The 13,919-nt window shown below is 39.9% G+C and overlaps 1 protein-coding gene across 10 annotated transcripts in view; it reads left to right on the top strand.

The window, feature by feature from the left end:
* LOC129779772 (protein winged eye) overlaps positions 1 to 13,919 on the top strand; it is a 619,088-nt gene that overhangs the window by 577,364 nt on the left and 27,805 nt on the right. For 8 of the 10 annotated variants that reach the window (XM_055787460.1, XM_055787461.1, XM_055787459.1 and 5 more), the window contains 3 exons: positions 771 to 1,119; positions 1,594 to 1,746; positions 2,858 to 3,031. In XM_055787460.1, the coding sequence (XP_055643435.1) occupies positions 771 to 1,119; positions 1,594 to 1,746; positions 2,858 to 3,031 (676 nt within the window). The remainder of the gene's footprint in view (positions 1 to 770; positions 1,120 to 1,593; positions 1,747 to 2,857; positions 3,032 to 13,919) is intronic. The other 2 variants (XM_055787465.1, XM_055787464.1) reach the window with 1 other exon arrangement.

Raw genomic sequence — 13,919 nt, 5'->3', positions numbered from 1 at the left:
GCCGCAGGGCCTGCGTTGCACACGCGATGATAATAACGCTGATCAGCATTACTATTCACGTAAAAGTGCATTGTTTTCGTTGTCGCTGCTGTGGCTGTTCCTCGGGCATAGTTCGTACCCCTCACGACGAGGGGCGTATCGTGGCGAGCGGTTCTAGTACTACTGGCAGCGATTCTAGTCCAGAGCATGACTACGGTTTACGGTGCTCGAAAGGTTTACCGTCCTTTGTGAACCACTCATTCTTTTTTACATTTTTGTTGGCCCGGTCTTTTACCCCTCAGTCCGACCGAGAGCCGTGGGTTAAATGATTCGCGCACTTAGCGACTGCCTTATGATAATTGCAGTTAACGAGCAAAAAGTTTTTGTGTTTTTTTTTTCTTTTACGTGTGGAATTGACGAGCGATGAAGTGCCGTTTTTCTGCGGGCATGCCTGGTTATCTACGATTCACGTTGATTAATTATTTATAAGCCATACACTTCTGTCTCAATGTGTGCCCAATGGGCAAGAACAGGGAGGCTAGGGAGTAACTCTGCCGTTGAGTTCATTAGCCTAAACGTCAGGTTAAATTTTTATGGCCCACTTTTATAGTCAATCCAGATGGAGCGCGCAAGCGGCAGCGAGATGATGGCCCTTTTGCAGCTTTTGTTTTCTTTTTCCTTCGTTTGGTTCGCTGAAAGAGAGTTAAAAGCCTGCTAAAAGTTTAGGAGTAATCCTTCGACCCCATCGCAAAAGAATTTAATGACACTTTTTGTGTTCTTCTCATCCGCAGATTAAACGTGAGCCTTGCCAAGTGTCTGAGGTAACCACATCGAACAACTTCGAAACCAGCACAACGGCGCTGGCCGCCGTTGTGAAGATCGAAGCGCAATCTCCGAAGGCAGTGCCCTGTTCGTCTAGTTCCGGTACCGCCGGTATAACAATGGACCATATCGGGATCACTAGTTCGCAAAACAATGCAGCCGCTACGATACCGGTCGGTATTGCGGTCGCCCGACAGAGGCTGCAAGAGTCCACAACCGCGCCAGCATCGCAACTCCACCAAGCCAAAGAACTAAACCGGTTCGGAATTGGTATCGCCGCAGCGGCTGCCACAGCTACCGGATCTACCGCTGATTTAGGTAATTTCAGTTAATTTATTTTATGTTCGCTTTTATTTATTCTCGATTACCAGGAATCGACATGTTTCCCCTTTTTTACGGCATCCCATCTCTCTCTCGTTTATAAACCATCGCGCTACGTTTATCTTAATATGATTTCTTTCCCTTGAAACATTTCGTTTCGGCATACAACCGCTCTCCAAAGCACCATGCCTTTTCAGCTGTTTGAATTTATTAAACTTGTTTATGCATAATTATCACATATATTTTTTTCTCCTCTCTTTTTCCTCTACATTTTCCATTCACGTGCATACCACACGATTCAACAACAACAACAACAAATGTAACGCGCGCACACTGGCCAACACCACTACCACTATTGCTACCATCCTGCTACTACATACGGGCCTATGTTACGGACTCTCAACACACAACCACTTCATCTTGGTTGGGTCTCCCCATGGGTACCACCGCGGACACCATTCCACCTCACAGGCTGCACCACGCCGAGTCTGAATCAGAACATGTTTTTCACAGGCACCAACAATACCATGATACCCCTCTCCTCGGAGGCAGTCACGATGGGCGTGACCAGTGCGGCCGTTCAGAATGCCGTTAGAACACCGCCCGCCCTCTGGCAGTATCCTGGTAAGTCTCCATCCTCTCTGCTTTTGTTTTTTGTTGTTTCCATTTTCATCTTCCTTCGATTTTCTCCTCCCAATTTCCACCGGCTCGACGGAGGCGAAATAAGCCACTCCTTCTCGTCTTGTTTTGAACTGCTGCCGCAGCCCCGATCAGGGCATTTCTTCGCCAGTTTCTGGCAATTCATTTTCCCACACATTTGGTATGGCTGATCGCACGCGGAGTGACTTCCACAGTGACTCACATGTATGGTGTGATGCTGATACAGCTGCCGCGCTGAGCCCGGCAATTAAAAAGTTAGAAGCGTTCCAAGAATTTGATGAATATGTAAATTCAAAAAAGAGAGAACAACAGTAAGTACTCTCACTGAATGATGAAGAGTAACGTTGTGACTTTCAACCTTACCAGCGACTTCACTCGGGACGAATCTCTTGTGTGGCTGCCGCGGGTATATCTCGACATGACATTAACATATTATTTAACACAACATTTGATTTAAGGGCAGCAATTAATTACGTCATCCACCAGACTCTGTGTGCCTGGGCTCAGTATTGTGCACGTAATAGTGCGCAGGACGTGACCCGTTTCGTGCTCCGATCGCAACGCCATAAATTAATAAAAACCACCAACCATACTGGTATTATTATCTTATTTCAAATAAAAATGGTATACAGCTGTTTATTCGTAGGAAAATGTTTAGTCGAGTCTTGGGAATACCAGTCCAAACAAGTTGTTTTGCGTTTTTCCTGGAGCCAGTGTGGTTTTTTCTATCGATCTAAATCAGAAATTTAAATTTAATCGGGTGCTTATACAAGTTATTGTTTACCCAAACAACTCTACCTAGATTTTTTTCTCAACCTATGATTCCATTACAATTTTGTAAATTATTTTCATTAGTTTACGCGTATAATAACGTATATGAAAACTAAGAGAAACTGTACCCTTATCATGTCTCAAATCAACATCTCTCTTCCACCACGTTCGCTTCTTCGCGGTCTCATGCAACGCCCGCACTGATCCGGGATCTTCATCTCGCCCCATGTGGAACCAATACTCTCGCGTGTTGGTGGTCTTGCAAATACTATAATTGACACTTTGCGTGGTCTATCGACCGCAGGCTGCCAGCAATCACAGTCCCAACTACAGCAGCAGCAACTACAGATCCCTCCACCAATACCACAGTTAGCGATGGTGGGCTCCGCGATGGGTTCGGAGAAAAAAGTGGTAGGCTACCTGGTGCTAGATCGAATCGTTCCCTCGCCACCCGAAGAGGACGTCTGCTCGAAGAAAGGTAACCAACCTATCACCGGACCCTCATCCTGTCTCTTTTGTGTGTGTGTGTGTGTGTGTATGTGTTGATCATTCACCGTGTTTTTGTTGTGTTTTTTTATGGTGTTCGTTATCGGTGTCGTTTCGTAGAAACATGTTTTGGTAATTCAATCGTTTTGATCGAGGGCAGTGTTTTTTCTATGTAAGAGCGAATATCGTTGATTCTTTTTATGTTCAAACCGGCAATGTTGTTGTTTGTTTGTTGTTCATTTCTAATTGTTCCATACATGTGAAAAGTGGAGCTGTGGCTCAAAATAAATTTGAATGTCAAGTGGGATACTTACATAAACATACTACCTTCTCCTTCTTCTGTAGGAGCATTGTACCACTGCGACCATTAGTTTGATCTATTGTAGTGCACTCCAGTTTGCTATGTATGCAGTGTCAGTTCGTTCCATCACTCAAGGAATAAGTGATACTCGCATCAGGACTTTGCACATCCCTCCACGAAGGTATGACTTCCTTTATGAAGTTCCTTACCTGTTTTGGTTCAACAGACCAAATCTCGTTAGGCATAAGAATGCCCTTTCCAAGAATCCGCAGGCTTCGCTGAATTAGTGTACTGCATTGACACAGTAAATGTTCCGAAGTATCAGCGAAATTGCAGAAACAACAGTTATCAGCTGCCAGTTTTCGGACAGTGGCCGGTCAATAGACTGGTTAATGTACTCAAATCTGCCTTATTCAAGCTGAGTAGGTTTCGTGTAATTATGTTACATGGTGTAATGAATAATTTGGATTGTCTTGGTGTTGATAGAACCCTCCAGTTGGCTTCAATCATTGATATTTCCCAGGTTTTGAGCTCAGATTTTATGCATGACTAGCTGACCCGGCAAACTTCGTCCCGCCCATTTACTTGATTAATTCTCGAGTAATGCAGAAATTTGTGTTTCATTTGTATGGCAGCCACCCCTAAGAGAGGAGGGAGGGGTATCTAACCATCATAGAATCATTCATTGCACCCTAAAGTTTCCATATGCCTAATTTGGTTTAATTTGCTTGATTAATTCTCGGGTAATGCAAAAATTTGTGTTTCATTTGTACGGCAGCCCCCTCTAAGAGAGGGGGAAGGAGTATCTTAACACCATAGAAACATTTATTGCATCCTAAAACCTCCACATGCCAAATTTGCTTTCATTTGCTTGATTAATTCTCGAGTAATGCAGAAATTTGTGTTTCATTTGTATGGCAGCCACCCCTAAGAGAGGAGGGAGGGGTATCTAACCACCATAGAAACATTCATTGCACCCTAAAGTTTCCATATGCCTAATTTGGTTTAATTTGCTTGATTAATTCTCGGGTAATGCAAAAATTTGTGTTTCATTTGTACGGCAGCCCCCCTCTAAGAGAGGGGGAAGGAGTATCTTAACACCATAGAAACATTTATTGCATCCTAAAACCTCCACATGCCAAATTTGGTTTCATTCGCTTGATTAATTCTCGAGTAATGCAGAAATTTGTGTTTCATTTGTATGGCAGCCCCCCCTTTGAGTGGGGGAAGGACTGTCTAACCATCATAGAAACATTTATTGCACCCTAAAACTTTCACATGCCAACTTTGGTTTCGTTTGATTGATTAATTTCCGAGTAATGCAAAAAATTGTGTTTCATTTGTATGGCAGCCCCCTCTAAGAGAGGGGGAAGGAGTATCTTAACACCATAGAAACATTTATTGCATCCTAAAACCTCCACATGCCAAATTTGGTTTCATTCGCTTGATTAATTCTCGAGTAATGCAGAAATTTGTGTTTCATTAGTATGGCAGCCCCCCCCTTTGAGTGGGGGAAGGACTGTCTAACCATCATAGAAACATTTATTGCACCCTAAAACTTTCACATGCCAACTTTGGTTTCGTTTGATTGATTAATTTCCGAGTAATGCAAAAAATTGTGTTTCATTTGTATGGCAGCCCCCTCTAAGAGAGGGGGAAGGAGTATCTTATCTCCATAGAAACATTTATTGCATCCTAAAACCTCCACATGCTAAATTTGGTTTCATTTGCTTGATTAATTCTCGAGTAATGCAGAAATTTGTGTTTCATTTGTATGGCAGCCCCCCCTTAGAGAGGGGGGAGGGGTCTCAAAATATCACGAAAACCTTCCCCGGCCCCAAAAACCCCTACATACCAATTTTCATGTCGATCGGTTTAGTAGTTTCCGAGTCTATAAGAATCAGACAGACAGACAGACATCACTCCATTTTTATATATATATAGATGTAGATAATCCACAAAACGGCTCAGGCCCGACGAATTTAGTTGAAGATCCTAATCTTGCTAAGAGATCGGCTTTTTCATTGCTTTCTGTACCGCAGTGACCAGGCACCTAGTATAGATTAACTTCGTTAGTAGCATCTAGTTGTTTTGAATGGGTATTCTAATGTAGAGACACGAATTTCGGACGCTTTTTCGAGTTCCGTAAAAATAAAACAAAGAGTATTTTTACGATCCATTATATCATTATTTGTTCGTCTTTCTTTTAGCAATAAAACAAAATTTGAACGGAGAAAAAATATTCATAACTAGAATAGTTACAAGCTGATAAAGTGAGGGGGTTCAAAAAAAAGTTGAACCATGGCGTACACGATTCCAGCCCTTCTGGTTATCTGAAACAAAAAAATCGTACAGATTCTAAATCAGTAAAGATGCCGCTTTCGCATGAACCTCGGAAAAGTCAAAATCATCTTTTTTGACAAAATGGCGGCCGTTTGAAAAACAAAATGCGGTTTAAAACGTATTTTCTTACGTAAAATTTAAAAAGTATTATTTTTTAGAGGTTCATGCGATAGAGAATTGCATACAGATTGTATTCATATACATTCAATATGAATCGTTTCAGTGGAACTTGAGATATCGTGTACGCCAGTTTGAAAAAACTAGTTTCGAGAAAAACGCTTTTGAAGTTCATTGTTATTGCCGTACCAGGTTAGATACCGCATCACTAAAATAGCTCTAACTCGGTAAATAATGGGATTTTCGATAAGTCCTTTCTATGGTATACTTTTGAATGCCTAAACTACAGAAATATAAAGGAAAAAAAATGATTGTTTTCAAATTTCTAGACCCGAATACTGCCTTAAGGATAAAATACATTCCCAAACTAGCTGACTGACTAACTGACTAACAATTGTAAGCTTTTACTGCATTAAGAGCTGCTTGGCTATCTGAGAAGATACAGATATTTGCATAGCTGTATTTTCTAGCCAAACGAATATTTGTACATGTTAGAATAGATTGTATTTCTGCTTGAAAAACTGTAGGCCACTGTCCAAATGGAATTGACATGTCGATTCCTGGTCGAGTAATCCCAGCTCTCGTAGATTTACCAATTTTAGATCCATCAGTATAAAACACGAGCGATCCAGGACGAGTTTTGGGACCACCTTAAGAATTCAATCACTTTGAAGGGAACACTGAGGTTAGTCTTTGTTTCCATTCAGGCTTCGTTCATCCTTACTATAGTGTTCAGTTGAATATCTTTCAGGATTTGTAAATGCCCTCCTTCTAGAAAATGTTTTATACGTTTCAGAGCACTTCGCGTGACTTCGTATCCCAAATTAGCTAAATTATTAAGAAGATCGTCGACAGTTAAGGACCACAACAGAGGAGACAGGACTCCTCCTTGAGGGCAACATCTAGTTGGTTTCGTTGTTAGAGTAGATCCTCCTAATTTAGCTGTTATTAGTCGGTTGGTTAGCATGGCATGTATCCAGTTGGGGATGCACATGTCAAAACTCCATTTTTTCATAGCTTTATTTATAAAGTTGTAGGATGCATTGTCAAATGCTCCCTCAATATCAAGAAAAGCTGTAAGTGAGATTTCTTTAGCATCAAAAGACTTCTCTATTTTTGAAATTAACGCGTGAAATAATATTAATTAATAAATTAACCTGTTCAAATATGATGATTTTATAAGGAGATCAATGACCTTTTCCATCATTTTTAAGATGACAGATGTTAGACTAATTGGTCTATATGCTTTAGGAGTCGTCCTGTCACGTTTGCCAGCCTTGGGAATAAATATAACCCGGACTTCTCGCCATTTACTAGGAATGTAGCTTAGTACCATACTAGCTCTAAACATCTCCGTGAGAAGAGGGACAGTGATATCCTTGCTTTTTTGTAACAGCACCGGATAAATCTCGTCTGATCCTGGAGATTTAAAGGGCTTCAATGAATCCACTGTCTACTCAACCGTTGTCTTCGTAAAGACCGCCCTAACCAATTCATTAGCTCTATTCTCGTCTCTGATTGGACAAGATTGAGCTGTATTGAAGACCTGTGCGTGTCAGGATTGATTGACCATGGGAAGTGTGTTTCCATCATGATACTAAGTGTTTCCTGGGAGTCGGTTATATATTGACCATTTCCTTTTTTCAGACTACCAAGCCCATTGGTGTGATCCTTAGAAATGGCTTTATGAAGTCTTGCTACAACAGGTAATCTTTCTACCTGTTCACAGGTGAACTTCCAATCCCTTCTGTTAGATTTACGGATTTCTTTGTTATATTCAGTTAGACAGTTTTTGTAATCTGTCCAATCAGAGGTAATTTTTGCTTTGCTGAAGAGTTTTCTAGACAATTTTCTAAGCCTTTCAAGTTTTTTGATCCACCAAGATGCAAGATTGAAGTTTTTTGCTTCAGTGGACAGTTTTCTTCGAAGGTGGATTTGATATTGGTTTCGAATTCTGATGAAACTGTTTCAAGCTGTTCAGTGGAATAAATACTTTCCACTGATATAAAAATTTTCTATCCCAATTTGTTTTTCTCGGATCTCGGATCTCGGAATTGTTCGATCAAAAGATCACCACAATTATAATTAAATATTACATGTTTATGATCATATAGAGATTCTTCATTTGACACATGCCAATTTTTTATCTTATCTGATAGTTTAGAACTGCAGAGTGTTAGATCAAGAACTTCTTGTCTACTAGAGATAACAAATGTTGGGTCGTTTCCTTGTTTTCAAATATTAATATAATTTGACATTAAGTATTCAAGCAAACATTCATCTCTAAAATTGATCACCCCAGACCTATGGTGGGCATTGGCGTCACATCCTATGATGAATTATATGTTATTTAATTTACAGTGTTGTATCAGCGTATCAACTTCAAATGGAGGAACTTCAACGTTGTCTCCTGGGAAATAAACCGAAGCGACGATGATAACGGTTTTCCCTCGGGTCGTAGGAACCTTGTTAGGATTGTTCATGTGAGTCCCCCGGGTTGCGCGGTAAAGAAGTTCAGCTACATCAGTGACCCGCTTAATGCAGTAAGGGGTCTAAATACTGATGAAACCCCCCCTACCATTCATCCCTCGGCACGGGTCGCCTAACACCTTGGCTTAGGGGTTTATTCATTACTTTCTTTCTATAATAATCATGGATACAGCTATTACAACCATCCTCCTTTTTGGGGGCTTTGGACCCACTGCTCTGGTTCTCAATAGTTTCAGGTTCTTTTTCGGACATGCTACTATAGGGATCCGTCATTCGCAGGCGGAGTTACATAAACATACTAAGTAATTGCTATTATCTTTTTTGTTTGTACTAAATATATTTACTCACGAGACCAAAATTTGATTTTTTTTTTGAATATTTCAATCTACACAACTGTTTGGTAGCTCGTACACCGTTTTCCGTTAATAACTCTGAAAATAGTGCTAAATCCCGGGGTGGTTCTCATCGCCGTATCTTGTTATTAGATATGCTACTTGGATCTTACACCTTCCTATGATACACTGGAGCAGTTATGGATTAGGATAAAGACACCCATCCGGAAGGCCAACATCGGTGTGATCTTGAAGCAATTCTCTCGAACTTCGATGTCTCGGATATCGTAATTCAGTTTGGAGACTACAACCAATCCAATCTGGTTTGGTTAAGCTCACCGCACCAGCTTCCGGTTATCGATGTTCTGCAATCACGATTCTCACAGTATTACTCAATTTCTCTGTACGGATTCAGCCGAAATTACCATACGCAAATCAATTCCATTGCTAATCAAAATTCCCGTATTCTCGATTTTACAATAGTTAATGAAAATATCATAAGTGGAAGTACCGTTCACAATGCAGTTGAGCCACTGATCGACCTCGATATCCTTATCATCCCACCCTGGAACTCCCCACAGTATTCCTGGAGGTCGTTGATCTGCAAAGCCTTGACTTCAATCGTGCTGATTACATGTTATTGTGTGAGAGACTTCATGAGATTGATTGGCGAACCCTCGAAATCGCCACCTGTATGGATGACGCGGTGGATTACCTCAATGAGAAGGTGAATGAAGCTTTTGCTAATTGTGTTCCTCTTCGTCGACATCCAGATCATATGCTCCGCGATTTCACTGTCGTTCCCGGTGTCTAATTTGAAGACACGTTTTCACGCAAGACAGTAATTGTTATTAGCTGTACAACCGTTCTCGCTACAAGCCGTACGTGATTCGCTTGTAGAGAGAACAACCAGAACAACGTTCGTACGAACCCAAAAGCAATTTTGATCTTTCCTGAATACCAAAAAAAGGAAAATGGATTGCTCGTGGAGATGCATCTCGAAGACAGGCATTCCAGCATGATGCCGAGAAAATGTTACCTCATTGCGGAACACTTCAAGACTGCATTCAACAATTTAGTGGCATCGAGCTCTCTTATAATTGCCGCCATTGATGGAACTCTTAAGGATGTGATCGAGCTCAATACTTTCGAAATCTCAGCGCACCACGTAAAATCATAGACGTAAACGTAAACCATAGACAAAATGAAGGCTTCCAGCTCTGTTGACCATGATAGACTTCCGGACTGCATGTTAAAAATTTTTGTTGGCGCTCTTGTCTACCCTCTGACTGTTTTATACAAAGTTTTTTTGGACCAATGTAATTTCCTTACTTGATAGAAATTTTCTGCATTTCTATCAAGTAACATTAGAAACTATCGTGGTATCACATCTTTTTTTGCCACTTCGAAGGTATTTTTTTCATCCCATTTGTTTATTTATTTAGGCTCATAGCATTTTAGCTGTAGCAGAGCCGGGTTGTGATCGAGTACATGTTACATGTTCATGGTTTCTATAAATTGTAAACTAAACAGTAGCCATTTTTAGGCGTAAGAGTATTTTTCAGTTCTTTCCATTGTTCGGCTGACCGGACGGCACCGACAGTTGATATGATCATTGTTATAATAAGGTTGGTCCCGCCTCATTCCCCTACACAGGTTTGAGTTGTAATTAATACATAAGCAGTTTAAAAAAAATCGAACTGATTTAACCCACAGATATGAAATCACTTCCTTGTGATACCATTGTTTCACTCAACTGCATCTATTCAAAAGTTTCATTGGACATGCTTGAAAGAATTAAACAGTAAATCTTTCAGTTCAGCCAAGTCAAAAGAAGAAACACTCATAGCATCTTCTGAGTTCACTGTAACCTGACTGTCAAATTTGTCAGACAACCTGTTCTAATTTCCAGTTTAATCAAACATTTGACCCGTTGAATGAATTTCAGGTTGTAGCCTTTTCGTTCATTCTGACGGTTTGTCTGCTTGATCCTTCAGAAAATGCTCATGGGCCTTCTTTACACGACAACATTTGCTCTCTCGATCTACAATCAACCTCAATCATAGCTTTTTATCAAGACTTGCATATTCAATTCACAATAAGAACGAACTCTACTATGTTCCAATCGCTCCCACAACTAAAATTTCTCATGGCTGCATTAACACGCACTTGCTCAATCTTATGTAGTTTACTTTCTATTTTCTTTTATTTTTCTTTTAATTTCTATAAACATATAAAAAATCCTTCATTATCATTGAGACGAAGATGGCAGATCATTCTTCCATACACATGCAAATACAACTCGTAAAAATTCGTCAAAAACTATTTCGTCAACTACAATCTCAATAATCAAATAACATTTTTGACATGTGAAATGCATTGCCGTTTTGAATCCGCTAATGTGGTAGCCCCTTTTAATGTGCCTAGGCATTGAATTGAAAAAAGTAACACCATCAAAAACAGATAGTTCTGTGACGCTCTAATCAAGAAGTTTGGTGTTCGTACTTCGTCAGCATTTCTAGTATTATATCGAGGTAGCAATCCAATTATAATTTTGAAAACGAATACCATGGTCAAATATACAATTCTTTGCTTCACAGATAGCCATTGAAGCGTGCTTAGCATGAGAGCTAAATCGATTACAAAGCAAAATCAAATATTAATGTTATTATAAGCATGGTCAGTGTTTTTTTTTTCGTTGCAAGCAAAATTTCCTCAATAGCAGAGTAAAAATTGGTTTGTCTTCAGCTTTCGTCACCTGGCTTAGATCCTACCTGTTTGATCGCACGCAGTGTGTCAAAATTGGATCAGAATTAACTGACATTGGGGGTCTTCGTCTTCGATCATGAGTTCAAAGCTCAGGGCTCTCAATTGACCATCTTTGTGTTGTTATAGAATAACTACGTCCACGCAACAATCATCAGCGATGGAGATCGATTCAGTGTCGGAGTCCTGGCCTCTCTCTATCCATATGGAAGCTCGGCTTGCAAAACTAAAAACATCGGGCTGTTGTGCTATAAATAACACAACAATTATCATATCAACTGTCTCCACTGTCCAGTCTACTGAACAATGGAAGAACAAAAGGAAAACTCTTACGCCTGAAATGACTACTGTGTAATTTACAATTTATAAATACCATAAACATGTAACATGTACACGATTAAATCCGGCTACTACAACTAAAATGCTAATGAGCCTAAATAAATAAACAAATGGGAAAAACTGAAACGTTTTGCAACTTTTCCGGAGTACCAAACAAAACAATATCTTTTTGAGAAAATTAATACAAGAAATCGATTCTACATGCGGAAGCCACGGAAGAGCTCGATCTCGATCGTAGCTGTGAGATTCATCCATTCCATTCCATTCCACACAACTTAATGTGCATAAGTCAATATTCTTTTATATTATCCAGCTTAATGATAATCTTTCAGCGGTAAGGACATAAAAGCCAAAAAAGTTTGATATCTATTACTTGTGGATTGCGAATTGATGTTGTTATCCGTTTCAGGGGAACACCTTGTGGTCTGCATAAAGATATTGGAAATAAAAATGCTCCTTTAAAAAATCACCTCCTGAAAAATTTATAATTTTCTATGTTGCAACAGATTGCTATGGAGTGTCCTAATCGACAAATCGATCGATGCAAAAGTCTAGTTAATCCATCAAAAGCAACTGAGCAATAAGTACCCAAAACTGAACTTTTTCCATGACGCGCACAATTTTTAGTTTCACAATTTGTACCCCCAATATGTTCCAAAACGAGGTAATCCTACGTCAACAAAAAATCAAACCAAAGTGGAATGAAGTACTCATTATGATTAGGCAGAACCTTTTGGATGGCGATGTGGCCAAAAATGTTAGAATGTCATCGTCTCACATGCGAAAATTGAAGAAATCAATAGGTTATAAGTAGCTGAAGGCAATTAAAACTCTAGATCTGAACGATGAACAGGAAACCAGTGCAAAAACAAGTGCACGCAGGATGTATGATACGATGGTGTTGAAATATGATTATGTGTTATAGATCATGAAACCAACGAAATAGCTGACTTCATTCAGCTACCTGATCTTGTTTTTTACACCGCATTAGAGCGTGGCAATCATTTTAAGATAAAAAAGCAGTCGAACAAGGCCAACCAATACATAATTTAGCATAATTTAGAGTAAGTTGTGGACAAAATACAAAAATTTCATGACTTCGAGCACGATGAGTCAACTTTAAGGTTCTATCGATGACGGTGACTGTCCTACAGTCCTATGTAGTTGTTTATTTCTCACGACAGCCACATTTTTTTTGTAACTGAGCCTGTAAAAATAAACGATTTACAGTAGAACCCCCATTCTCCGCGAGGGGATGATCCGCGGTGCGGTTTATCCGCGAAAGCGAGTTCCATAGTAATTCTGTGAACCTACCCTAAATTTGACAATGAGTGGTAGGTTTTTGTTCTTCTGTTTTGGTCATGACTTTCACATCATTTGACTAATGGTGTACACGACCTTACAGATGGATAGTTCCTGTATTGATAAAACATTGTTTTCATACTGAAATATCTGTTTTTTTTGTGTTTGCACCTCATTTTTAGTCATTTGTTGTGTTGTCTGCGATTTTCGTGATCCGCGGTGAGCTAGCCCGACTATTCCGCGGATAATCGGGGTTCCACTGTAATAAAAAAGCCACATTTTCGTATAAAGCTGCAAGCATTGTAACCACCGCCTAAGAGATGACGAGCGAACCAACCTACGATTGAAAGTCTCCATAATAAATGAAGAAAGTAAACCTCTAAGAGATTCTTAAAAAGCTATCTAGCACCTTGTATCTAATACTGATGGAGTCAATGGTTTTGTAACGGAATAATATTGAAGAATTAGAAGGGTGATGTCCAAGACACGACCGTGTTGTCAACGTAGGACTACCAAATCATTGTCGGCCAGAACAAACATTACAGAAATTTCAGAATTCTCTTTCTCTTTTAAGAATTCTCTTTAGTACTCTTTAGTACGAAAAAAAAAATCAGCTTTTGTTTTTCACCGTAGAACACAACTCTCTCCACTGAAAATACCTTCTTCCGATGTTCTAAGCGTGAGCGTTCAGAGCGTGAGTGGATAACACACTCAATACGAGAATTTATCAGCTCCAACGGGTGCATGTACCACAACAAACACGGGGATCAATTCCAGTCTTAACACCTCTTCTAGTTCGCACTGTGGACGAGAGCAGAATAATCACACTATGAGACCGCATAGAAAATACTTCAATTCTCGCGTAACGTTAGAAAAGGACCTACCTGCAT

The sequence above is a fragment of the Toxorhynchites rutilus genome, chromosome 3 (genome assembly GCF_029784135.1).
Source record: "Toxorhynchites rutilus septentrionalis strain SRP chromosome 3, ASM2978413v1, whole genome shotgun sequence".
Taxonomy (NCBI): Eukaryota; Metazoa; Arthropoda; class Insecta; order Diptera; family Culicidae; genus Toxorhynchites; species Toxorhynchites rutilus.
Note: the sequence above shows the minus strand (reverse complement) of the source record. Positions and strands in the feature narration are given on the sequence as shown.